The 27,557-nt window shown below is 46.3% G+C and overlaps 1 protein-coding gene across 3 annotated transcripts in view; it reads right to left on the bottom strand.

Moving 5' to 3' along the window:
• The window catches only part of LOC308196028 (uncharacterized protein), a 163,196-nt gene that overhangs the window by 42,030 nt on the left and 93,609 nt on the right, over window positions 1-27,557 (bottom strand). Inside the window, exons 4-8 of one of the 3 annotated variants that reach the window (XM_080594438.1) lie at window positions 20,532-20,606; window positions 19,471-19,588; window positions 16,665-16,758; window positions 5,733-9,115; window positions 2,637-2,803 (exon numbers count right to left, since the gene is read on the bottom strand). In XM_080594438.1, the coding sequence (XP_080450564.1) occupies window positions 9,108-9,115; window positions 16,665-16,758; window positions 19,471-19,588; window positions 20,532-20,606 (295 nt within the window). In that variant the 3' untranslated portion in view covers window positions 2,637-2,803; window positions 5,733-9,107. Of the gene's footprint in view, window positions 1-2,636; window positions 2,804-5,732; window positions 9,116-16,664; window positions 16,759-17,370; window positions 18,565-19,470; window positions 19,589-20,531; window positions 20,607-20,720; window positions 21,008-27,557 lie in introns of those variants that run through there. The other 2 variants (XM_080594439.1, XM_080594440.1) reach the window with 2 other exon arrangements.

The raw sequence follows: 27,557 nt of genomic DNA, 5'->3' as shown, positions 1-27,557 counted from the left end.
TATAAATAGAAGGCTGTTCCCTAAATTCATACAATTTGATTCTTTCTCTGAAGTCGCATTAGTACCTGTATTGGCAAGAATTTCATTTCTGGGCACAGCCTTGTAAGAATTCATTCATTTAAAATACCGAAAAGGAAAAGGGAAGTAATTCGTGGCTAATCAAATTCTAGACCTTTATTTGAACAAAAGCTTTCTGTCCCTAGGAACCATACTTAAAATGACATTTAAAAAAGTCCGCATTTAGGTTTCAAAATCAAGCACGGCAAATGAAGGGAAGCGGATATCTCGCTACAGCTCCCTTGTGCTTATGTCTCATGATGTGCTCCTTAATTACAGCATCATTTCAGACCATTTTTGCATTCAAACAGGGTGAACAGCGCTGAATGAATGAGCAGCTATTCAGTATTTCGCTCCCCCCTCGCTACACGTTACGTCTCTCTATCCCTTCTTTTGCAACCTAAACCCAGCTGAAGGCAGGGTTAATAATCTCTCTCTAGGTTTTTCTAAAGACCATTTCAGTGTACACGAGCACTTGCCCAATATTAATTGATTACTCTTCACTCTGCAAAATGGGAAAGTGATACAATTGTCATTGTATAGGCAAGGAGCTGAGGCATAGAAGAGAGGCCAAAAGTGCCCATTAATTTTCAGAGCCCGATTCGATATGCCCTGGCCATGATTATCCATGGTACTTAGTGTTATATGCTACGTTACACGTTCAGCTTACCACTCCTGTCGAATAAAGTGGCTGCTGGTGGCCCTTTGTAATTCCGCATTATCAGATTTGTAGGATCGTAACTCAGGGGAGGTGATCAGCACACGAACAGTGGCCCCAGGACGTGTCCAGCTAAGGGACAGCCCCACCTAGGAACTGCCCCATTTTCCCAGGCAGCATTACAACGCCTAAGGGTTGGGACCATCCAGTCCCTCCTTCATCACACAGCTCCCTGCTGAAGCACCAGCAGGGAGGAGTCTCACAGGCAATAACCACACCGATGGAACAGGAATTGTTCAGATGCATTTCTCTCAGTTACAAAGCAGGGCAGTGGTCCAAGGGCATGACAGCGCGTGGAGATACAAATAAAGGTCTCTATCCCGGTGCACATGCACAAGGGGTCACAGAGAGCTGTTTTGTGCTGATATTTCTTTCTCGGTCTGGAGAGTTGATACAAGGAAAGGTTTGGTCTGGCCCTTCGGATTTGCAGTAAGACATCCTCATTGTCGTATTTTGTCATCCTCATTGCAATTTTTTTCCTCATTTTGTCATTGTCATCCTCATTGCAAATATTGTTCTAGCTGAGTTTTTAAAAAAATGGGGATGAAGATTTCCCTCCTTCCTCCCTCCCCAGTAACCTGTTCCAGTGCTGCATTTCTCTTCTAGAAAGAAGTTTTCCTAATGTCCAACTCTAACCTCCCATGCTGCAATTTGTGTCCACTGCCCTTTTATACCACCTGCCAGCACCAGAAGAGTTTGCTCCCACCATCTTTGCAGCTGCCCCTCAAGCAGACATACTAAATGTCCTCTTAGCCTCCTTTTTGTGTGGCTGCAGCCCTGAAAGACGCAGGGTGCCTTCTCCTGGCCCAGCCCAGAAGGCCCTGCTTGCCCCAGGGGCCAGCCCAAGCACCTGCACCACCACCCCCCGGCTCCCATCTAGCTGCGAGCTGGAGTTTCCCCTCCCTGCAGGCAGCGGAGGGAGGGAGGTTTGTCAGTCTCTCATCGGTCTGACATGGACTGGGGACACGGCCAGAGCCAGCATCAGCAGGGACCAAAGGAAAATGCACATCGGTGATTTCTGTGAGAGCAGAAAGGGCAGATGTAGACTCTGAGGTGTAACTTAAATGCATTTTAGTTCTGCGGGATCTTTCAGACTCCAGCACACAGGCAGAGCGATGGAGAGGCACCGAGACCACGAACAGGCAGAGACACCACCCTCTTAACCACTGAAGAACCAAAAAGGACCAAAAAAGCTGCTTTCTCCAGGTACCACCACATTCTGGGAAGCATAACAAGAGGCACTCAGGCAGGGAGGGACTTTAGCCCAGGTACAATAAGGGAAGAGGCTGGGCTGCGTGGCAGTTAACCTCTGACAGACAGTCTGTAATATACCTGACAGAGAAAACAAACCAGGTGGTGCTCAGAAAATACAGAGGCGCAGCGGGGGGGACTGGGAGGGGAGGAGGGGGGCAAGGGAAAACATGAGCAGGGGAGAAGGGAGAGGGCAGGAGTCGTTAACCCCTGCTAGCAAGTATAAAGTATTTTACTCCCCATCTCATTCATTAGGCCGCGTCAGCTCCAGGAGGACTGCATCCATTCCCGCACATAAATCTAGCGAGTTTCTCTTTTAAAAAGGCCAGACACTGTCTTTGCCATGGCAGGCCGGCTGTCTGCCCCACGGGCCACAAAAGCTCAAGTTTTCTAAGGTGAGGGCAGCACCGTCCTAGGGGCTCTCGGAGCCCTCTGCTCCATGCTGCATCTCCTGCTCTGCCCAGGAAAGTCGCGTGTCCGCAGGGGACAGCACGGTCCCCTCCCTCCAGCTGGAGACGCCAGCCCACAGGCAGGCTCCTGGCTCCTGCTGCCACCCAGCAGAGACCTCAGGGAGGGAAAGTTTTCCACAAGCTATAAGCAAAGCGCTCACTTGTAGGAGCTGGGGAGCATTGCAGAGCACCTTTTGGTCGACTGGTTTCATCGATCATCCAGCCTCAGGGCTCCAGCGTGGTCTTCTGAGGCATCTGCTCATAGGAGATAGGACGCAGGACGAAACGGAGCTCTGATCCTCTCTGCAGAGCCACGTCCTTGACAACCCTAAGGAACAAATCACGTTTATAACCCATGTTTAAAGCAGGGTACGATGCCGAGAGAAAGAGCTTTCGCTGAATGGCTCACATCTGCTGCTGGTCTGGAGCTAATAAAGTTATCTCTGGGCTTCCAGCTCGAGGGGCTCATAACCATGGACACAGGCCCCCATCCTGTCCCATTTTTAAAACTTGCTCAAATCAAAGCTTTGGAAAACGTAGGGAACAGTTCTGTCCTCAAACTCTAATCTGAATTTAGATTGAAAAGCTAAGGATTCCAATAAAAGAACTGGGGCACAAAATCCAGCTGTTTTTACTACATCTGTCTATGGCTAAACAGCATTGTTTTTCTTTGTGACGACTTAGTAACATCGGGGAAGTTGGACGGCCTTCCTCATGCTGAGGTATTACAGGGCATCTCGTATACCTTGGCATTGTGTGGCTTTCCAGGACATCATTTTGACACTTCACAAATCAGACTTTATGGGCATTCTTGTGTCATTGCAAAGCAAACACAAAAATCACAAGTTGCATGCAGCCAGGTAGGCTGCACAGAAGATCACCAGCGAGCAGAACGTTTTAAAACGTACGAACCATAAAGCATTTGTGGTGGTTTACGATGGCAACATTTCTTTTAGGGCCTGATCCAGTCCTCTTTGAAGTCAACCGGAGTCTTTCCATTGCCGTCGGAGGGTGTGGGATTTGTCTCACAGCAACTTATACCAATGAGAACAATATTTTCCTCTGAAGTCATTACTTTCTGCCGTGGCTGTTTTGAAAACAGCCCGTACCTGGCAATACAGCCTCAAGGTACTGACAGTCCCCGTGTTTTCGGTATTTAAAAACGAGACCTGGTAACGGGCTCAGCTGTTTAGGAAAGGTAATATTTTTCTTAAGCACGCCTCCTATAAAATGAATTAGCAAAATCTTCCTCGAACTGCAACTAAAACATAAGGGCACAGCTGCCCTGGGGGAGTACAAGGGCTCCCAATGTAAACTCCACTGATATCATCGCCATCAGAAGGTCATAAAATTGATTGATTATAAATACAGCCCTCATTTGTTTACAGCTTGCATTTTTGGGTCCTGGGTAATTAGCACATTAGCAATCTCTCAAAGTGAGCGCTTACAGGTGCCGCTCCGAGATAGCCAAAGTCAAAAAACTGCCCGAGAGGAACCCGATTTTTCTTAAACACAGATGCATTAAGGTGGAGGGGAGCAATGTCAGTTCTGTAAGCGTTTAGCTACTTGATCACACCTACCCAGGAGCCAAGGGCGGACGAGGGCATTAAAATGACCTGTTAATTTCCTTCAGCAGTAAGGCAGCACCCAAAAAATGAGAGACATGTCAGCAATGTGAGGGAGATCTCCTCTTTGCGGAGCCTGCGGCTGCGCCAGTCTTTTCAGATTCTTTTCCCTCCACGCAGGCCAACAAAGGAAGATAAAGATCGCCCTATTTGTGGTAACTGGTACTTAGTTCCTTTTAGTTACACACAAAATAAACTCTCTTTTCGGTCTCCAAAGGTTTCGGCCTGCAGACACAGCACTACTGAGCTGTAAGGCAGCCACCTTCCCTTCAGCCCGTCCTGGCTCCAAGTTCACGACTACTCCGCGCGCAGGACATTAAACTTTAAAGTCACGTTTTATTTGTACAGCTGGATGCACCAGGTTTTTGCATATTGTCTAATTAGCCAGCTAAACCACTTCTGAAAGGGTTTTAATGCTTTACCCCCAGTGAGATCTCCGTAGTGAGTGTGTGCTGAAATGCTAATGGGGACGAAGGATTCCTTTTTGTAGGAATTTGCAGTATTTTGGATACATCTCGTGGGCCAAACCTTCAGCTACTATGGCTTTGTTGGAGTTGGGCTATTCCCCGTAACAGATGCGGAAGGACTCCTGACATGTAACAGGATAATGGAGAAGCTGTTCACTAACCTCGTTTTAAGGTGGTTTAAAACCCCGCAGTCAACTTCCAGATTTTTGTTACCTTCCCCAAAAGTGTGTTAGAAATGCCTCCTACAGTTAGACTGAGATTCCCCAGCCCGCCAGCTATTAAAGTATGCAGTGTGTGCCCTGGCATTTAGACAATTTTACAGATCAATTCTTTCAAAACACTTCTGCTGGCATTACTTGCTGCAGAAGTAATTTGGAAATCTCATACCAGCATTTTTTTCATCCATGAAACATGAATGGCAAGCGAGCAATAAGGTCAGTCATTGGCGTACCCTGAGAAGCAGCTAGTGTCTGTTCATTAGAAAAGAGAGCTTGCTTTACATTTTGGTGGGCATTTATTTTAACAGTGTTCCTGAACTAAAACATCTTGGAGAACTCTTTTCTTCCGTGTTTGTATAAGCTATAGGGAAAAGCAACTCGAGAATGGCCTCTAAACATTACAACACTGCTAATGAATAATGCTAATAACCCTTAATTATGTGCCTTATTTAATTCCTCTTTCCAAGTGCCATGAATATAACATGCTAAATAATAGCAAATTAGCTCCAAAAATATTAATAGAAAGTTGCTTAGTGTGGAAGGATGGCTTTTGCCATTCTGACAGGAGGGGAACTTTGCCATTAAGATTCTTCTCCAGCCCAGCTGAAGCCACAGGTCACCGTGGGTCCACCTCTTAGACCCTCACACCTCGACACACCCAGAGACCCATTTTCAATGTAAGGCAATCCGCTTTATTATTGCTTTACTCCTCAGGCTTGTTTCATTTAGATGAGTTAATCTTCCTTATACATTTGCTTGACCTAGCACTACCTCTGTAGCATCAGCGTATACAGCAGCTAACTCCTGAGCTTGGCTCACTTCAAACCTGCTTGGAGTTCAAGGAGGCATAAATCCCATATAATCATTACCCAAAGACAAATATGAATGTTAAAAATCACTAAAATTCTTCACCACCATACCATGATGAACACTGCAACAATGCTCACTTGGACTGAAGAATTTACTGTTTCGCAGTGTTCCCTCTTTGGGCGCGATGCCTCCTTATACAACTGCCTCATGACCGAACGAGAGAGGACAGGATCAAGCAACTGATTCTGTTTCAAACCTTGGAAATTGCTGGGATTTCTACACTCACGCCAGTTGCACTGCTAAGCCAATAAACACAACTTCAGTGGAAAATCTGATGTGTTTGATCAGATGGTGTTCCTGTAGCCGTGATGATCCAGCAACATGAGCACAGCAATTTTTCTAGCTGGAGAACCAACTCCAATCCTTGTCGCACCAACTGATACAAAGGAGAGCAAAAAATTGACAAGAGATTTGTTCCTAAATCCATTCCCTCTGCTGCATCACCCATGCTAACCTTACCCCTCCTTACAAGTTTTGCTTCACATTTGATCTTTGCTAGCACTAAGGGAAAGAGGAGATAAGAGATGAAAAAACTTATCTTTGCAAAAAACAGACCGTATCTGCAATTTATCCCAGGAATCTCTCTGGCTATCCTGAAATGTTTTGCTACCATTCCCCCTCATTTGTTTTTTTCACACTGCTGTCCTGCTGCACTTTTGAGGCTGGATGATCACTTAATGTAAATTGTCACCTCCCCACTGAAGTCAATGAGTTGAGTTGGTTTATAGCAGTTAAGGATCTAGTTCCTGACAGCTAGACTTTGGCAAAGAAAGGGCTGAACTGTGTTTCGCAAACAAGCAATCCAGTGAACTTCATTCTTTTTCTCTGTTCATGAACCAACATTGGTTTGGTAAGAGATATTTGTTATTCAAGTACTTGTTGGACAGCCTGGATCAACAACGGCTCATTCCAGAAACAGTTCATTTCAATTTCTTGCTGCTCATGGGGTGAGAACTGTCACCTAAATCAGATGGAGCTGATTCTAATCTTTGAGGGGATGAGTAAGCCTTTTAAAAATAGGAGAACAAAGGCAGATGAAGAACAAATACTCTTGTTCACATGTAAATAAAAGTACACATACAAAGGACAACCATTTCCCAAACTAGCATGCAAATAAAAATCTGTCCAGGCATACACAGACAGTTACCCAGGACCCCAACAGGCTCAGTCTGGCAAGTCCAGCTGCAATAAAAAGTATCTAGGGTTGAAGGAATTGTTAAAACCACTCTGATTCAACCTCTGTCCCAACGGCAGTGGGATTCCAACCTCCGGTTCCTGGTCTTACCCCACTCAGCTGTGGTTGAGTTAGAGGTAGAATGCAGCAATGTTTCATTATTCAGTGTTGATATTTAATTTTTGATGTTCAGAAATGGTCAGCTTGAGGTTCCCACCTACCAGTTCATGTTATTTCTTCTGCTGCTGGGTTAAAAATCCCCGCTGATGTCTTTTTGTGATGGACAGACGAATTAAGTTCACTCTTTATAATCACTTTCAGTGATTACAATGACCATCTTGCGATACTTGGCAAGCATCTATTTCTAAACCTTGGATAATTGAGAAAATTATCAAATAAACATGAAAAAAACATCAAGTAAAGGTCATGCTTCTTCTGATCTTCTTAGGGAGCATCAGGATGAAAATAATGTCCCCAAACGGTACAGCACTGTGTGCAGAGGGTTCTTACGTTTTTTCAGGTATATGGGCACAGGCAGAAAAACAAGGGATTTTACAAAGCTCTGCCCCATTAACTGCCTTCTTAAAATGGCACTTCACATCCTGCAACCTCATTTACTGCTCTGTATTGCTTCCATACTTACACCACTCTCAGGACAGTCTCTTTGGCTTGAGTATCTGAACGGCGAGCCAAACCAAACTGCTTTCAGAACATTTTATGAAAATGTTAATACTGCTTTGTTACATTACCAGGCAGATGTGAAGTCCTTTCCACTTGAATTTCGACATCATGGTGTTGATGTTGCAGCGCATATGGCCACATGCAGCCTTATGGTCCTCCTCATAAGACTGCATCGTTAGAACGATGTTATTGCAAACAAGAGTCTCTACATGCCATCACTGCAACTCTCACCTCATCAAGAGCCAAACGAAGGAACAGGGAAAAATTCTAAAAGAAGAAACTAAAAGTGAGCTGGAATTAATTTCACTGAAATAAATATTTTTGTTAAATCAGCTGTACAAGCTAAGCTGTTACTACATCACCCAGGAATGAAGATACACTTCTCCGAGCTGCAGATCATTTCTGTGGATTCTTCTGAACTGACCACGACACTACATCTTCGCCATACTTTCTCGTTGAAGGCAAGGTGTAACATAAAGAACTTATCTTATAGCCTGGGCAAGATATAAAAGCTCCTGAGCACTAGATTAACCCAAAAGTTGAAATCAAAGTTTCAGAAACGGCTTTTCAGACACAAAAACTACATTTTATCTCCAGATTGCCACAGGAGTTGAGTTCCACGACGGGCACCTCCCTGAATCTACCAGGAATCCACAAGACTAAGACACCTTGCACTAGTACGCCTGCTCATACCTGTTTCTAGCACTGGAGGGTCTGTCCTGCACAGATTCAGAGAGCTCCTGGAGAGCATTCACGTGGAACGGCAGCGGTGTGTAACAGGCAGATTTTAGGAAGCCATCTGGGAATTCCCCACTGTGCCCCTCAACCACGAGGGTTACCCTGTCTTGGCTTAATTTAGCCAGCTGTGGTCTCTGGAGAGGACATCCTTCTAAATATATTAGTGACTCACCCCCAGTCATAACTTACCATTGTAGAGAAAATTTGTTGTTTATGTCTAGGGAAGCCAAAAAAATTTTGCCAAGTGCTTCCTTTGGTAACATCTTATACATTTGAATGTCACAGCTGCTGCCAAGCCACGGCCCTAATGGCTCCATAATGATGTACAGCTAGCTGAGCACATCCAAATCACAAGTGTGCCCTTGAACTGTCCGAAGGAGCTGCTGCCTCACTGTCCCTTCTGCAGCCAAACCAGCCTCTGCAGTCCTTTCCCCCGTGGGTCCCCCAGCTGGTGCCATGCTGCCATACACAACACGATGCGATGAAGACACTCCTGCATGTGGCAGGACCAAGCTCTTCTGAGAAGAAAAATCAGGAAAACCTTGAGGCTACGGCAATTATAATTCCCAAACATGTTTTGTTCCTATGCTGTTTTTTTAATACAACTGAAAATAGTTTACAGCTTCAAGACAAAGAGGAAAGCAATTATATTCTGGACGTACATTACCACTGCCTCGCAGGAGAATTAAATAAACAGTATCTGCCACACACTGCCGTGGAAGTGAGAGCCCCCAGTCCTGCTCGTGGGGAGGCAAACATTGCTGGGGGCAGCTCCCTCCTCTCCCAGGGAGGCCGTTGCATGGGACGTGGTCACAGGATGCTGTGGTGCTCAGCACGTGCGAGCTGTGGCCGTGTGGAGCTACTCACCTGCGTGGAAACAGAAGCAAAAAAAAAGAGCATCATTTTTCAAAATCGTGAAGAGGAACAGACTTTTAATTGATCCCCACCGGTACAGATTTCTAGCGAGCCTGGCATTGTGGAATGCTGTCGCCAGTGCTAATTGCCAGGATAATTCACTTTCTTTCTGAATTGTGCACATTTATATTTCTCTGTGTCTGAACACCTGCCCTAGCATATGGGAAGAGGCGGTGGCATTGGTTTGCACTTCAGCATTGCCACCGTAAGCCGTCTTTAAAATCTCAAAGTGATTGAGAACCTTACCCCAAGCGGGTAAGGTTCCCAAGGCAGAGTAAACAAAGCTTTGTTCCCCAGCTTGCCCACCAGATCAGTCAGCAGCACCAGCCAGGCTCTCCACACCCCTGCCCTGGGCCGGCTGTGTGCAGCCCTGGGCCACCAGCCCCAGCCAGCTGAGCCTGCAGGGCTGCAGCCCCCAGGCAGAAGGCAGCCGGCCCTGCTCCTTGTGCCTTTGAGACCGGGGCAGCCGGGACCCTACAGCGAGAAGGGGATCGGGAGACCAAGCTCGTGGCAGCTCCGTTCACACCGCCTTCTGGGAGCGCTGCTTCTCGGCCAGGAGAAAATCACACGTGGAGCATTTGGACCGAGATGTTTTCCAGGTGGTGTTGTCCACGCAGGTAGAAAAACAGTCCTAGAAAACTTGAGGTTAAAACAGATCTAATTATATCTCCCAGGAATGCCTTCTATGACTCCAACCCTCCCCAGAAAGCTCTCTGATGGTACGAAATCGTACATGAGAAACTGTTTCTTGGAAAACCTTGTTTTGATAACTTTTAAAAGGCGAACGAAATTAGAGAAAAATAAGCACGGGCACAGGTTCCCAGACTTGTACACGCACCCTTCACAATTTGCTTTGACGTTAGGCTCAAGTTTCTCCGAAATAATCATCAATGCTTCGGGTTTCTATTTTTCATTGCCCGGTTTGGGGCCTGACTTTCAAAGAACAAAGAACTTCCTGAAAATCCGTTCCTGACATTACGGGCTAGCTGTTAATTAGGGACGCAGGTGCCTCCGCGAAGCATCTAATTTGAACATTTTCGCGGCCCCGCTCCGAGCTATTGACTTCCTCCTCGCTCATCAGCTGCGTAACGCACCGCTAACGCCGTAATCGCCCCGCAGTTAAAAGCAGCTTCCAAAATGAAAATAAAACTTCGGAAATGATTTTCTGGCAAGGGCAACGAAAGTAAGGCTGCTACCGATGCAGACAAGATTTATTTTATGTTTTTTGGTGGGCAAGATGAGCTCTGAAAGAGCGATTCCTATTAAAATCGCGTTGGCATGTAAGTGACATTTTGGCAAAACACCATGGAAACATTTGGTCACATCCTCTCAGCCCTTAATTTCTTCCTTAAATGTGCTTTTTAATATGTCACAGTTGTTAAATTTGTAACAATAATTCCCTTGAGACTAAACAACCGTGCTTGGTATGTGAAAAATGAACAATACATTTACATCAGTAAACCAAGGGGAAATTTTAAATAAACGTTTAATTGAGCACAAATAGTCTGAATGTTACTTTTATGAAATTTGACCATTCTGTAGGCTGATTTTAGCAGCAGGATGTCCTAAATAAACTCAACTAAAACATATGCTGTCATACTCTTTTTCAGCTGTGACATAACTTCCCAGATTCGCCTCTCTTGATGGCTTTATTGCTGGTAGTCAAACACTGCCCTGCTGAAAGGCAACGAAGCACTTGAATTAATTGTGGAGCTTTCATTTTTTACAAAGACCAGCAAAACCCTCAAAACAGATCTTGGAGCGTAATGGCACTCTCAGCTTTTTGTGATGGAAGGGAAGAAGAGTCAAGATTTGTATACAAAAGGACTCATATAAATTCCTGCTAAGTCTAGTCTGGAATTTGACTGCACAAACACTGGGTAAATCGATGCCCTCGGAGCAAGGGGCTGCTCCGGGCAGGCAGAACACAAAGCTGGTGTGTTCCCTGCTCTAACTGCCTTCACGTGTTCTGGCATCAAAGCTTCTGTCCTTGCCGCCCTAGCTTTGCATGTGTAGGACTAACGCTGCGTTATATAAATCTTCGGGAGAAGTAATTAACAACTTATTTTATTTGTTGTGCAAAGCGCTGAGGACATTTCTAGGCCCTGTGTAAATGCTAAGACTCCTGTTAACCTGTGTGCTTCTCGGCCAACATAAACAGCTTTCAGTATGTCTGCATCTCCCCCCAGGGCTCTGGGCTGGAGCCCTCCTCGTTTTAATGGGATTTCTCTTTTCCTAACAGAGCGCTCAGTGTGTGCGACGGTGGCAGCAGGACCAGTCGGAATAGGAACCGATCCATTTGCTTTTTCCTTTCAAAACAAAATCAACCCGGTTTAAATTCTGGTTTCTGGGGCAGACATCCCATAGTGCTTTTAGCCTTGAGCATTTACTCAGACCTCCTTTTGGCTCCAGCACGAGTGCAAACGGCAGTGCAATTTAACAGATCCATCCGTGCACTGGGATTCAGAAGTCAGCTTTGCTGCTAACCATTGCCACCTGCTTTACCTCTCAGCGCTCCTGCTCCTCTCCCACTCTGTCTGCCTTGTCTATTTGAACTGCGAGCTTCGTAATGCAAATACCATCTTCCTGCAGCAGTCTTCAGTGCCCGGCACTGGAGCCTTGATGTCTTTTGGGACTATGCAACACAGAGAAAATAAGAACACAGAGACAGTCCTTCCCTCTTGGCTTTATTAATAAACATGGGTATTTCAGCCGTGATGTATCAGCCCTGCGCTCTCCACTCTTGTTATCTCTAATTGGTTATCTGCTAAAGCTGTTCCCTTCTGGACACTGCAAACCTTCCCCATTGCTCTGAACTATTTACCAAGCCTACGTTCAGCGACTGTTCGTGCAGTTGCAAATTCAATCACTCCGCACTTAAGAGAACGCACAGATGAGGACAGCCCATGCCTGAAGTCCTTGGAGTGCAGGCAGCAATGTGCAAGCCTTTTTTCTGTGCTCAACCTATTATTTTCTCCCCCAGGCTTAGGCATTCTCTATTATAGATAGTAGAAGTGGCAAAGAAGTCATGTATAGTGGGATGGGGTGTCTCTGGCTGCAGGTCTCGCTGCAGCCGGGAGAGGAAAGGGCACGGCTCTTTCCATCGCTGTCCCAAAGCCTGACTCCTGCAGCACAGCCCTGCGAAGCTGAGCTGGTCTGAGAGCCACCTGTAGCTTTTGTGCCAGCACTGGTGTCCTCTCAGCCAACTCACGTGAGTGCCCAGTTCCACACTAACCTCACTTCTCGCCTTATAACAGTCTCCCTCCCTCGGTCCTTGTACCCACTCTCGGTCTCCCTTGGCTTATCAGTCCCCATCTCTCTGCACATCCTGTTCAGTTTCCTCACCCCGCTGCTTCAGACGTAATCCTGGAAGACCCCTCGCTCCCATCTTTTCTTTCCCCCGTCCTTTCCATTAGTTCTGGTCTTCTCCAAATTTCAGCCATGGATTCCTCCCTCTCCATTTGCTGGCGTTTGATAATTCCGGGGAGAAAAGCACAGGAGGAAGGAGCTCTGCACCATGCTCCATCTCCCTCCCCAAGCAGCCACCTCTGTGCTCTGGCTCTCATCGGCCCTCCAGCAAGCTCCACGTGCCAGGACTGGCCCAGCTGCCCGTGCAGGCACATCTGGGGCAGGCAAACCCTGCAAGGATTTCAGCCTGATCATCACTGAGCACATACAGAGATTTTCAGTGTTGTGATTTGCCAAGCTCCAAGCAGATTTCTAATGGCATAGCAAAAATAAAAAACCTCTCTGGAAGCGAGAGAATTGTACTCAGTGACAAAGTGATGTAAGGGAAGCTTCCTGCGTGCCATTCTTCTGAATGAAATTCTTGTACTCGGTCACCAAAGGAGTACCTGCTGCTTCTGGGCAGATATTTATAAGGCACTTGATTCGTTAATTGCACTTCACCTGATAAGTTTCTGGAACAGCACCAAAAATAACTGTATTCTCTGCTCAGACATAGTTTGAAAGGTGTCATGTGATGATGGGGAGAAGGGAGAACATGCAGCCACGTAGCCTTCAAAGCTCACAGTCCTCATTAACCTACACTAAACAGCCAGGTCTTGCTAGCTGAACCTGGCAAAGTTATCAGAAACGTTTAATACCAGGGCTCACACAGGAACAAAGCCACTTAACGTCTGCCCACGTCACCTCTGCTTGTCGTGGATAGCATGAACGTGGTTTTGATCTTTCTGTGTTTGCGATAAAAGGCAGCGTGGCCTTAACCAAAGCAACACCTGGCATGGCCGGATGGACTCCCAAAACTGCAAAAATAAATGGCAGCTAACAGCCTTATCACCTAGCTTCCCCAGACAGAAAGACATCGGCACCTTCCCTCGCTGTACCTGTTCTCAAGAGCATGGATCACATCTCTAGAAACTAAAGCTTCGAGAGAAACCCCGCTGCAGCAGCCCAGCCCCTCAGCTATGCAGGTAGCAATTCCCCCAGGAGGCACTCACACAATGCTACTGCTCATTAGGGCTGGGTGGAACAGCAGAAATGGGAATACACATTTCCCTTCATTCATCAAATTGGAACGAGAATGAGAGTTCAGAAAAAAAACAAGCACTTGGCAAAGTCAGTGACTGGGGACAAATCAGGAGGAAGAGAGATTTTGATCATTAAAAGTGCAAAGAATGAAGGTTAAGAGAAATTGTTACATAAAGGGGATTCTTTAGTTACAGGAATGTTTGATCCAATTCACGGCTAAGGATGTGCACCCATTTAAAACGGAAAATCCTTTAGCTTTGGTATGAATTTATCTAGCCTGCCAGACAAATTGCTCATATCAAACTGTCATTTGGATGTTCAGCCATCGAAAACACAGTTAAAGCATGTCCCTTAATTAGAAACCCCGTGGAAATGAAAACAAGCCTCTCTGGCATCTAGCTACCCTGGATGGTAAGTCGGACTTATCATCTGGCACAGCCCCCTTCCTGTTTGCGTGGGTGGACCGAGGCAGACGCGGAATGCCGCTCCCCTTCCAGCAGCCCTGCAACCTCCCGTGCCCAGGGCTGGGCTCCCGCGAGCTCCTCGCTGCACACACGGGGCCCGTAGACGCAGCGAGCCGCTGGGATTAGAGGTCGGTGGGAGAGGCGTCTCCGGCCCAGTGGGGACCGAGGGGAGCTTAGCAGAGTATTTTCTGGATAAGTGCATTTCAATCTGTTTCGTTTCACTAGATAGGAGTGCCTTTGATCCGGATGCATTCATTTTCCAGAAAGCTGTCTTCGGTCATCTGCTAGGAAAGACAATATGGCTCAGTTGTTATCCTCTCCTGTTGGAAGGACTGGGAAATTTGGCAGTATCAGGCCTTCCAACTCTATCCTTTTTATTGCCGGCCTTGCATTATAAATGGTTTGTTCGTAGCCCCATGTCCCAGCAGCTTACTACTATAGAAGAATGCCAGGCTCATTAAAAATTAAAACAGGTCTCAAATCCTCAAAACAGTGAAGAAAATCTTAAAAGATGGATTCCAAAGGCTAAAAAGCAAAATGGGCACTTCTAGCAGCAAGGACAGTTAACCATTGCAACAATTCACTATGGGATAGGCTAAGTTCTTTCTCCTTTGAAGTATTTAAGTCGAAGTGGCATGACATTTCCTCCTGTAGACAGGCTGACACACAGGCTTTTGAACTCTACCCAGGAACCACACAGTGAAATTCTCTGGCTTGTGTTTTGCTGATCAGATTAGAGAAGCACAACCGTGCCTCGGGACCTCAGACTGCCAGCCGATGGGAAGTGAACCCAAAGTACTCTGGTCTTGTTCCCGCGGTGACAAATCCACGAGCCTCCAACAATATACGCTGGCAATGGTGATACTTGATTTCTCTGATTTCTTTGAAAACCTGTTTTGTTACGGCCCCTGTTTACAGGAAGCCTGGGAGATCTCTCACTATGTAGGAAACAGATTCTCAGTTGTCAGCCACCATAGCCTAGGGGACTTGAACCAAACTACGCCAGCCCCTCACCAAAAGTGGATGGAGTTATCTCGCCCTCCTTCCAGCAAAGCTCCTGAAGTGGTTTCCAGACCCAAGCACATCTGCAAGAAAGCCCTCAGACTTCCCAGGCGTTACGTAGGTCACAGACCAGCTCCACAAAGCCTTAATACGAAGGCTCCTATCCTACCAAAGGACCCGAGGAGACTGAAGAAGTGACATAATCTTCTCCCACACAGACTCCATGTAGGCGGGTTCAGAAGCATGAAGACAGAAGTGGAACAAGGGGAATCCACCCTGTGCCAATCTTTCTCTGGGAAAGATACTCATGCTGTGGGACTAGTTTAACAGATTTGGTGTGGTTCTGTTCCTTTTCCATTACTTTCCCCACCAAGAAGTTCCCTCTTGCTTGGCTAAACTTCCCAGGACTCAACACAGGCTGAAGAGAGATCGACTGCAAGAAGTAATAAAAATAAAAGTAGGGTATTAAACAGGACATTGCTGTAGACTAGTAATAGGAAGGGTGGAAAGGAATGGGCTCATGCATATTACAGTCCTATAAAAGAGAAAGAATTCTTAAATGAGTATTAAAGAGGGCTAACTCAGTTACAGCATGGGAAAACTAGTTTAATCACCTATTGTGCAGCTGTAGTTAATTTCATACAGATTTTACAGACATCCCAGCTATCGTGCAGTGCTCCACACAATCACTGAGGGTGACACTCCACTTTCATTGTGGGTGCTATTAATGATGCCATTACTTGGGCAAATCCTCCGTCAACCTCAGTTAGATGTTTCCTCGAGTCACACCTGATGAATGGACATGGAAGGAGGACGTATCTGCTTCCTGACTGCATGGAAGAGAAACACGTGGTGTGTGGGGATACATAAACACACGTACACTGATTTTCCACCCAGGCGACCTCAGTCGGATCAGCTCCAACCATCTTTGCAACAAACCTTTAACGTCTCTCTGGTGAGGGGTGTCTCCTTGGGAAAGTCATGGAAGAGCCATAAACTTGTGAGAGGCCTTGCCTGGGAACATACACTGTTTTCTACAGATCGGGTCTGAAAATATACTACTAACATCTGATTCATCTCCGTGTACATGACCGAGTGATCAGAAAACTGATTACTTCTGATGGCCCTCTGAAAATCTAACTGCTAACTGGATGAGCAAATAAGCACCTGGCAGCCAGATCAGATGATCACTTTTCAATCAGCTCAGTTGCTGATGCTCATCAGACACCTAAAAGACTAGTGACAAGCTAACTGGTAAATTTTCCTTAACCAGTTAACTACTTGTTAAACCACTTGTAGTCAAACAACTTTACCAAGTCCTCTCTTAAATCCTAAGCAAGCTGATCTGTTTTCACAATGCTTGTAAATTTCCAGGAGTCACATGAAGTGTGTGTTAGAGCATGTCACTGTATGCAGGACATGAAGGCAAGCCCCAAAAGGACAGAAGTCATATTTAGCATGACTTGCTCAAAAGACTATTTCCACTTGCCAACAGCTCTCTCCCTTAGAGATAAAACCTCAGATAACCCACATCCCCAGATCACCTGTAGTAGGCTCATCAGCGCTGAGTGTACAGAAGAAACAGTACGCAAAGCTTCCAGCAGGTCCTCTTGGGATAACACGGATTCCCCGCAGCTCCTGCCTCAAGGGAGAAGAGGGAGTGGATCAGAGCTTCTCCTGGGGCTGCAGAGACCGCAGGCTCAGAGGGGAATAACCTCATGCTCTGGCTCAAGCAACCTTAGCTCGTCTGCAGACCCTGAAAGGGAGGGAAGAGTTAATTTGTACCCTCCCCAGTGAATCCACACTTGTCTGCCCACAGACATTACCCACAGCTGGAGATAACCTACACAAATAAACTGTAGGCTGCACATTTGCAAATACCACCATTTCTGCTTAGTTTGGAACTGAACATCAAGGTTTCTTCCATTACGAATGCTACTGGGATGCAGTCGTTGTTTTCTGCTACCACGGGGCAACACGTTAATTAATATATAAAGAAATAACGAGCTATCAGAGCCTCGTACAGGCTATGCACTGCAGTGACTCCTGCGACTTACCCTGGCTTTAACGCCTCAGGAGAGCATGAGCACTTCGGCGTATCACAGCACCTGCTGTCCCCAGACCTCAGCGCGTGCTACCAAAGGAAGACCAGCCCTGTCCCTGGGGCACCGATGGGAAATTGCAAGAGGAATCACTGATGTCACTACTTCTGATGTGGGAATCCACTGTAAACATGCTCCCCTGCAAATGCAAAGCTCTTCAGAAGAAGAAAGGAAATTCTGCTATTTGGGAAAAAATGTCGGATGACTTAGCATACAATACTTAAATTTCCTTCTGACCATACTAAAAACAGTTCATGGACTGGAATTGTCCATATGGGTTGGTGCACATGTTAATCCTAACCCAGGGGTTGGCTGAGCCTCTCCTGGTGACCTGGAGTAACAGTGGGAGCCATTTTGACTCCTTGATTTTCATTCCCATTCTTCTACATCTTCCTCTAATTCCTTCAAATGTAGAGGCAGGCTGTTGCTAACCCGCAGACACATTGCTACAGCTACTTCCCACTGGTCTCTTACTATTAGGAAGAAGACACCTGAGATGTAGAAGCAGTTGTAGTCGCAGTATCTCCATACACTTAGTCCTGCCCCAGGACTCCTGGTTATTGATGTCTTCTGTTTATACGACCTTTGATCTGCTGCTTTAGCAAATGACTGATATTTCACCGTGTGTGTTTGCGAGTGCCCCCGTTCTGAGTTGTGCAGCAGAGGGGTTCAGTGATACAGCAACGGGCTCCAACCACTGAAGAAATGAAAATACCAATTTTCTTTTACATCAAAACAAGAAAGAAATTGTTTTGTAAATAATGAAATGCAAGCTTTCACAGCTGTTTTGATACAATTCTGAACGAGACGGGGTTTCCATTACTCAAGGCCTTGTCTGTGTTACTGGGTAGAAAGTTCTCCCGAGCAGGCAAGAGCTTTTGATGTCAGCTTTTATCTTCTTCTTCCATCATTCCATGACGATCCCCTTTGCCCCTCGTGGTGAGGTTCCCAAACATGTAAAATGATGAAGGATCTCAAGCCTGTCAACACAACACATATTTCTAATATGACAAGAATTTCTGAAAATTCTAATGTGTGTAGCTAATTTTCTCTCTTCCAATTGCTGTTTCCTCTGCCTTTTTTTCCCATGACTACATGTGAGATTCTTTATCTAAGAATTATAGGGATCGCAGCCTCTGAGGTTACTAGTACAGACTCCTTTGCTCTTCTTCCAAAAAGTCTTCTTCAGCCAGCTCAACGGCAGAGTAGAAAAGTAGCAAGATACGGTTTGCTTGGCTTTAGCAATCTTCTAGTCTTTGGGAGTTATCTAGGCGTTGACAGCCCAGCTGTATCATCGAGCTAGAGGCATGGAGAGGGAGCAATTGGACAGTTCCTAAGTACGCTTTGGACAAAGAAGCAAAAATTCCTGGTGAGCACTTAAAAACAAGATCCATGAGATCACCTCATTTCCCTGCATCTTTGTGAAGCACGGAGCCATAAGCCTCCTAAATCTTATCACTGACATTATACTGAGACATTGACGTAAATACAAATTAAAGTCAATCATAAGAATCACGGGATATTCCTTGGGCAACCTGAAATAGTAGGTGGCATCCACGCCCATGGCAGGGGACTGGAACTAGATGATCTTTAAGGTTTCTTCCCAAGCTATTCTAGGATTCCCTTAGTAATCAGAGCAACAGAAGAGATTCCTTAAAATGTGTTGTATTTTCTTAACAACAGAAGAGTCAGAAAAATGTACAGCAAGTTACCTTTTGTATATCCAATGAGCATGCTACAGAAAATTCAAAAGACCTTTTTAGTCCATGGAAAAAAATGATCTGGATGAAATATATTCACACTCCCTATGTATGAAAACAGCAACAGCATCACAACTAAACCTTCCTGCTCCCAGATTCAGCAGTCAAGTTCTCACCTACCTATTTGTGCTATTAATTATTACTAATTAATTGCATGTAGAATTTTGCATTAAACCTCCCCTAAGAGATGTTGTTATGCTGTTTAATCACAAAACCAAACCAAACCACAGTAGCTAGCACCTAGCGCGGCAGTATCTATCTACCTATCTAGCCTATAGATCCCCGGCAAAGGTTCTCTAGCGTCAAGGTAATTTACAAAAAGAAAATGACAGCTGCTGACCCCACCTGCCTTCTAAAAGTTTATGATCTGCAGGAATGTTTGGGTGAGCAGCCCAGAATATGTATAGTTTTATTTGTTCAATAATACACAGGTAGAATCAGGAGTAATATCTCTCTTCTTTCCTTCTCGCTCCTACAGTAACACCTACCTGCAGTTTGCAGGATGAATGGCCACAGGACTGTAACAGCCATAAACAGATGCTTAAATGCGTTGCTGAATGGGGATCAGCAGCACCATCAGACAAGCTCTGACTCCTCCGTGACGATCTAACAGTGGGAGAGGGAAAAGGCCTTAAAGTTTGATTAATATTAAAGGCTGTCATCTCAACCTTCCTGTTTCAAGTCAGAACCCAACAACAAAAAAGGAAGAGAGAAGGTAAGCACTGATACACCCGGACAAGGCACTCTGCAAGCACACAGCCAGAGGCACCTATTAGAGACAGAAAAGACAAGAAATGAAGCGATTTACCTGGGGACAAGGGCCACATTACCTACAGACCTGCGTGTCTCTGCCCCACGCATGCTCCCACCACCCTACAGAGAATCAACCTGCGCTAGTAAAGCCCTTCAGGCAAGCAGGACCCTGCCAACCTGCATCACCCAGCAGGACGGGGCCGTAGCTCACTGGGAAGCTCATTACACATGTGTGGTCAGCCTTGCAAATATAATAGTGCAGTAAGACTATAAAAGACATATTGAACTAAATTTTTCCAAGGATGATGTAACTGGGTGGGGGCACTACCAGGCTCACGATAAGCTAAGAATAATGATACTTGAAATAAAACATTTGCATGTAAATTTAGCTCCTAAAATTTATTAGCAGCAGGAAGATAATGGTGTAACAAGTTAATGAAGAGTCACCATGAGATCATATTTATATTAATCCGAAGCTTGTAGGCATTGTTTCTTGGAGGAAGTACTCATTGTGTGTAGTACAGTAAAAGCTGCTTTAAAACAAAGAGATAAAATAGTTGCCTTAACACAGCAGCAGCATTGTCACTGTAAATCTGCCGTGCCACATATTTTATTACATTTTCATAGCAGAAGAGGGAATTTACAATGTGATACTACAAGCTCAGCCAGCCTTCTTCTGTCAGTGGGGTACCTCTCTTAACTCATATCTAAAATATTTGCTGATACTGAAACGTGACTGTGAGATACAAAAACAATCTTTTACAACACAAGAGAACATTATATTCATCTAACTTAGAGCAAAAAGAAGAAAAACAAATAGCTTGAGCATCTGTTTCTGCAGAGTGGACGATGTGCTGCAAAAACTTCTGTTCTATGGAAAGAACAAAGGGAGGGAACCACTGCTGAGCTTAGGCAGCTTTTGTGGATGAAGGAGTAACATAAAGATGTTATTACTGTTGTTACCAAATAAAAAATAATGCCTCACCTTACCTTTAGGGATAAGAGTCACCCACACAGTCTTTGAGCTTGACCTCCTGTAGCCAAATGTTCACAATGTTGTCAGGACATTATAGTCATTCTTTATGGCTTACACTAAGCAGCGACTTGTCCAAATCGATCAAGGACTCATCGTTCACTTTCTTTTGGGGGACCATTTACAGCATATTTTGAATATGCTTGCAGAGATAAAAGTGTCACGTAAGCATAAGAGGACCACATCCATCCTGAACAGAAAAAGTCTTCAGGTGATGAAGAATTCCGCATTAGGAACTCCTGTTGATGAATTAGGAAAACGTATGTGTAACGCTGTAAATGCAATTTGATCAAATTATTTGGCAGGTTTCTGTTCGCCTTAGGAGGTTCAGAACTTGGTGTCAAGAAAATCTTTCTTACAGGCAAAATGGGCAAAAGAGCTAAGAAAAAGAGGAACTTGGTGCATAGCTTGTGAACAAGACAACAGCGACAGAAATCTTGTAGGTTGGTTTAAATCAAGAGGGAAATAATAAGAAAAAGAACTTCAAAAGCATTTGCAGGGAGGAACATTCCACCAAGACAAAGTCATCTGTCCTTACTTTCCCAAAAGCAGCATGATCAAAGCTGATTATGGGATTTCAAGCACTAAGTGTTTCTTTGTATTGCCCAAGCAGAGAGCGAAAATGCTTTATGATACCAGAAAGACAAAAGGAAGATCCTCAGATATTACAAAGCCGGGACCGGGATTTAATGTCTTTGAAAACACATCGGTGCCTCCAGCCCACCCGCACGATGACGTGAGACACGGCCCATCACCGTTACGATTGGCTGTGGGGTTTTGGGTAACACACTGATATAACACTAAACAACAACATATGCACTGCATTTGTAATGAGATTGGACTTTTAACCTTCGAAAGCAGTGGGAAACAATGGGGCTTTTAAAAATACCAGCTCAGAGGTAAGGAGAGGGTCAGCCTAATACAATTTATAAATATAAAACCAGTCGCATAGCTGAGCTTCACTTTAAAACATAAATTATTTGAAAGAGTAAGAGGAAACCAGAGGAGGAGGGAGAAAAAGAAAGTTGGCAAAAGGGAAAGAACTAGGAGACAGCGGAAGAGATGGGAGAGGAGGGGTGCACAGCCTCTCACAAACTGCCCCACTACCCAGGGAATTACACCCCTCGGGGGCTCCAGCTCACACCGACACTACTGACCGCGTGTCCATTTGCCTGAGCTGCAAACCCTGACCACCGAAATCTGGTGGCCACCTTGTCCTCCCCACGCACCCTGAAACGCAACCAAATGTTCGTTCCTTCAAAAGGCCTGAGCTCAAAGGAGCAGGTGACAGACGCTCTGTCCGGGCTGCTGAGCCAGATGAGGCTAAGTCAGAACTTCAGCTGCTGTAAATGTGCCCAGAGCAGATCCAACTGATTTCCACTAACTTAAAGGACTTGATGAACTTGGAGACTACCGTGAAGTTTAAGCTCCACGTGCCCACAGTGTCACAAAAAAATAAATACAAAATCACTGCTGTCTTTGCCAGTGCAGGTCAGTGCCTTGGGCCATGCTTCAGCACCGCTCTGTACCACAGCAAGAGCTGCTCTTGGGGCAAGGGGACGGCAGGCAGGTCCTCCCCCCTGATTCTTCTCTCCCACTCCTCCTGGCTCTCCTCCTCTCCCCAGTTCGGCCCAGCACAACCCAGAGATCAGCAGGTTTAAGTGAGAGCCACCAGCTTTGATCACATTTTCACGTGCCAGGCTAGTGGCCGTTTTACCGTGTTTCCCTCACACCAAACTAACACATTCAAACAGTGGCAAAGCAAAGGAGGGATAAAGAAAGGAACTACTAAAGAAAAGAAGAAAAACAAAAACGTGAGGATTCAAGGTAACCAATTCTGGCACCATTTTTGTCAGAAACATGGGCCTAGACAGGATCACGCTGAACTCAGATCCCTGTAATCTCTAACACACAGCACACTCTATTTCGGGAGGACCCAGAGGACATTTCCTTCATGTATTATCAGACATTACAGGCCGCTCAGCACCATTACTCAGAACCCTACTGAACCAACTTCAGCTCCCTGGGAAGAGACCAGGTGCTGCCACCCTGACCTGCCTCGGGAAGAGCAGAAGAGCTCACCAGTGCCTCACCACCTAGGAAACAAAACCTCCCGCTCCATGGGGGACAACAGAGAGAAACCTCAAGGCTCCTTTCTGGGAAATGGGAGGGGGCTTAGAGAAGGCCAGCTTCCCCAGCCTCCGTGCAAGAGCTCCCTGTTATCCTCAGTATTACAACTTACCCAGCCCCGCTGCCCTCCTGCATTGCCACATTGCCCGGTCAGCCGCTGGCTTGCAGACAGCCCTGGCAGCCCTGCTACAAGGCCATCGGACCCTGGGGGATAGGATCGGGGGAAAACCACTTTTTTTAAGCATCCTTATCTGCTTTCAAATCATGGCACCTGCCACGGCCTCGTGCCAGGCTCCAGCTCTCCTCCAAAGTGTTAGCCAGGGCGCTGCCATGGCACTCGGAGGCGGCACCTCCTGCTCACGAGGCTGAGCAGCACCGAAGCAGCCGGGCACTGCAGTCCCTCGTCAAGGAAAACGACTCGAGGAGGATTTGGCAGGAGAACGAGCAGCAAAATCTGACCCGAGTCAGACGCAGCTCTCCAAGAAATTCCTTTTCACTTGCAAGTGACATGCAGGCTCGAGCTGCCTTCCTGTGACTTACCAGCACCCTCCTGCAAGGCGGCATTAGAAAGGAGCCTGTCACCCAGGGATGTTTTTCAACAATACTTCATGTCCTCTTTTACTGTCTTCTTTTTAAGCCACTTCCAAACTCCATTCCTTTTGCTCCCTACTCAGATCAGACTAATAAGAACATCACCTCAGGGAAAAGACTCGTACACAGACAGACTTCCTCTTCAGAGGATCAAACAGACCAGACTGTTCCTTTTCAAGTTTTATTAATCCTGGTTCATAATTTCCACCACATCATTAGTCATTTCCTATTATTGAATAGCTGGTAGCAGCATCATCGCACAGTAAATAGCAAGATAACCATGCCACCTGCAATTTCTTGGCTGATACCTACCCACAGCCACATCTGGGTAAAAGACGAAGAGGTAAAATTAAAAGCCAAACCATGTCGACTTTTTTGATCTGTGGCTCATTTCTTTTATTCACATCATCTGCTCAGCTGGCTACATAAGCTGCAGCAGACCTTGTTTAAAAACAGCTCCAGAAGATTAGCACTAAAACCAGTAGTTTGGAAACGTGGTGATTTTCACTGGAATTCCCGTTCACGAGGCACGCGGGGTCTTAGGGGAGGTGGCTGGTTATCAGGGTTTATTATTTGTTTGGTTGCCTAAGCCTTTCCTAGCTTGTCAACATCCTTTAGGTAATTTTGCCACCAAAAATGGGCAGAGAATTCAAATGCCTTGAAGCAATCTGTTTTCTATTCAGTTTTTCTTGCCCTCTTCCCCAGAAAAGCTTATTCTTCTAATAATATCCTTTTCTTTCTACCATCTGGCTCAGAAGACTAACAAGGAGACAGTACCCCGGGCTTTCCAGTTTCTGTGTCACATCCCATACCCGAGTTTCTGGAGTGTCTTTTTGGACACCCTTCCTTCTTCCCTTGCCAAAAGGGTCCCCCCCTCCTCCCCAAGTTCAGGGTCGGGGTTTCTACGTGGCTCACTTTGTTCGGCGGAGCTGGACAGAGCCTGAGTCAGAAGCGTGCGGCTGCGATACCCAAGGGGCAGCTGGTAGAACAGTAAGGGCTGTTCTCTGCCCAGGCAGTGGCACTTCTCCTCTTTCCTCGTTTCCCATTATCTCAGTGCATTTTCCAGCTACAGGCCCTCCCTCTGGCCTGCAGTTTCCCCACGGGCTCTGCAGGAGAGCCTCACAGCGGCTCCACGCCAAGTTCGCCGAAGACAATGAGTCTTTCCACCATCTCCAGGGCAGGCAGCGGAGTCCCCAGTTCCCAGGACTGCGAAAGGATTTCCTCCTTTTCACTCGTCCTCACGAATGCAGGCTGGTACACGGAGCACAAGCACTCGGGCTGAAGCGTGACCCTCGCAGGAAGGAATGGCTTAGGGCTGATGGCAAGGCAGGTTGCTGCCACAGCCTTCCTACGTGCCCTTAGGCAAGAAGTCACTTGCCATTAGACTTTTTCGGCTCTTGTTTCGATTCGTGCCCCATTATTCTGAACACAAATATTGTTTATTAGAGGTCAGCTGAGTCCTAGGCGAAAAGAGGTAATTAGATGCCTAATGACTAATGGGTTTAACAGCCTTTCACGGAGCTCTGCGAGCATGGCTGCTTTATCAGGGCTTTCTAAAAGTGTGATCTGCCAACCCCGTGCATTACAGCTCTTAGCCAGGCCCGCAGATTCCTTCCTCTGGGAGCTCTACGGCCCTTCCAGGTGGAGCTTGGCAAACCCAGGAGCAGGGTTACGTGACTTGGCTGCGCAAGGCTGTGGCAACGCCTACGGCACTGGCACGCCCTTGGCTCCTTACCTTACCCTGACTCACCTGCCACCGCTGGCGCTCAGAGCTTCAATCTGCCAGCAAGAGGAGGCAGGAGCTGCCACGCCTGGGTGGGTCTGGCCGTGTTCACACCGCCCCAGCCCTGTGACCCAGAGCTGGTGCTGTCTGTCTTCGCCTACACAAGGAGAGAACGGTCTTTCATAATCCAAGGGGTCCCCACTGGCCGTATGTTTCTTTATACTTAAGCACGTTTTTATCTCTATTATCCTATATATGCATAAATTTACACTTTTAACATAAACATATTTATATATATATATATTATATAAAACATGCTTATTTTATAAAATAGAATAAAAGTTGACTTCCCACAACCAGCTTTCAGCTCCCTTCTCTGCTTGGGTGCACAATCCAGACCTACTCATTCCCTTTTCTCCTGTAATGCTCAGAGCACAAGAATTGCTCAGGTAGTGTACTTCTCTATATGCCCACCCTCCAAACTATCATTTTCCTCTTTTTCTCTGACCCAACACCCTAATTCCACACGAGCTTTTCATGTCTCTGTCTCCTCTGAGGTGTAAGCAGATAGAATGATTCCCCTCTTGAGCAGGAAACAGAGAGGACATCACCACAGGTCAAAAATACTGCACTTCCATGGCATGATATTTCAAAGTACTTTGCATTTTACCGCATTTCTGATTAACACAGCGTGGAGCACTGAGCTCACCAGCAACGGAGACAGAGCTCAGAGGAGTACCCAGTAAAAGTCAGACATGCCTTTAGTGCTTCCAGGTGAAAGGCTGATAAAAGGATCCACCTCGTACAAGGCCACGGTGGCAGCAGCAGGGATGCAACTCACTACCTGAATCCCAGGACCCCTTTTTCCTTTCCCACTCCTGCACGTCTTACACAAACCACGTTCAGCTTGGACAGGAGCTGCCTTCCCCAGAGCCACCCCTGCCCTCAGCTCTGCTGGCTCCTCACAGCTTCGCCTCACCTAACTTTAGGAACTCAGCAGCAGCGCTCAGTTAGGGACCTCAAAAACTGCTTTTAGTGAGTGGAAGAGCGGATGTTCAGGAGGTTGAGTTCCCACCTGGAGGTGCCTTGTTCCTGCTCTTCCAAGGGAGCCTAGAGCCTGAGCTGTAGGGAGCCAGAGCTAACTTGGGCTCCTTCAGTAAGCCAAGGGGGATGAATCAGGCAACGGAGCCAAGGGGAGTCCCCCAGCTCCTTGGCTGTCACGACAGCCTTTTCACTGTCACACAGGCAAGGGGCTTACCTCCCTGCTCCCCTTCTACTGAACGTGAGCTGATCCTGCACAATAAAACCTTCCTTCCAGGAGTGCAAAGAGCTCTAAGTAGTGTTCCTAAAGTATCTTGAGACCTCCAACCATAAAAGCGTAAATGGCTCATCTTCCCAATAACAGTAATAAAATCCTGGAATTGGTCACTTGACCGTAATTGTTGCATGGGTATCATAAATTGCTTTTGCCACCTCAAAATGAATTTCCATGAATCATGGCTTTTGTTCTCACAGCAAGTTACTTTTTGCCCTTCCGATGGAATTCCTGCAGTAACGATGGGGGAAGCGTGTAATGGAGAATGATGGGCATCTTTATCAGCAAAGCTGGGCACACGAGCCATAGATCAGAGACACACATTTCTGGTACAGTAACATCTCAATAGCTCAGCTAGGACGGAGAAAGCCTGTTGATTTTGATATTCTGTACAGATGAGAGAGTCTTCAAGATCCTACAATCCTAAGAGTTGGCCAAAAGGAAGGAATCACTTCCATTCCCATTTTTGAAATGGGAAACCACAGCAGTGAGCAACTGATCAAAACCATGGAGTCCAAGACTGGAAACTGAGTCCAGATCAGGCTATAAGCCACTTTTTTTTTTCCCCCAAGGAAACTTCTGCCTTTGCCAGGACCCTGGTCATAAAGCTGCTGTGTAACTGCTCCATGAGAGCAGCCACCGCTGAACTCTGCACCAGCATCCAACAGTTTGACTCCTATTGTGGTCCTTCAGCCCCCTGCAGGACCAAACCCTGACATCCCGGTTTTGAAAGCCCAGCATTTCACGTTCCCTCACAGATACAAACAACAGGTCTTAATTCAAGAGAGAGTCAGGATGTAGCTCTTTATAACAAACCGGGAGAAGGGAAAGGTTTGCGATGGCACATAATCACTTAGCAGTGCACTGAAAAGCTGCCTGGCACAGCCTGCCCCTGCACACAGCACTTTCTGCCCTAATAGCGATCCTGATGGCTGGAGCTGTCCTGACTTTTATCAGCAGGGCAGCCTCGCACTCTGCTCAGACCCAAATGATCAAGTGGCCTTCACAGCAGCCACCACTTCCTATTAAA

This window comes from Anser brachyrhynchus (assembly GCF_964034855.1).
Source record: "Anser brachyrhynchus genome assembly, chromosome: 5".
NCBI classification, from domain to species: domain Eukaryota; kingdom Metazoa; phylum Chordata; class Aves; order Anseriformes; family Anatidae; genus Anser; species Anser brachyrhynchus.
The sequence above is the reverse complement of the archived record's forward strand: the minus strand, read 5'-3'. Positions and strand labels throughout refer to the sequence as shown.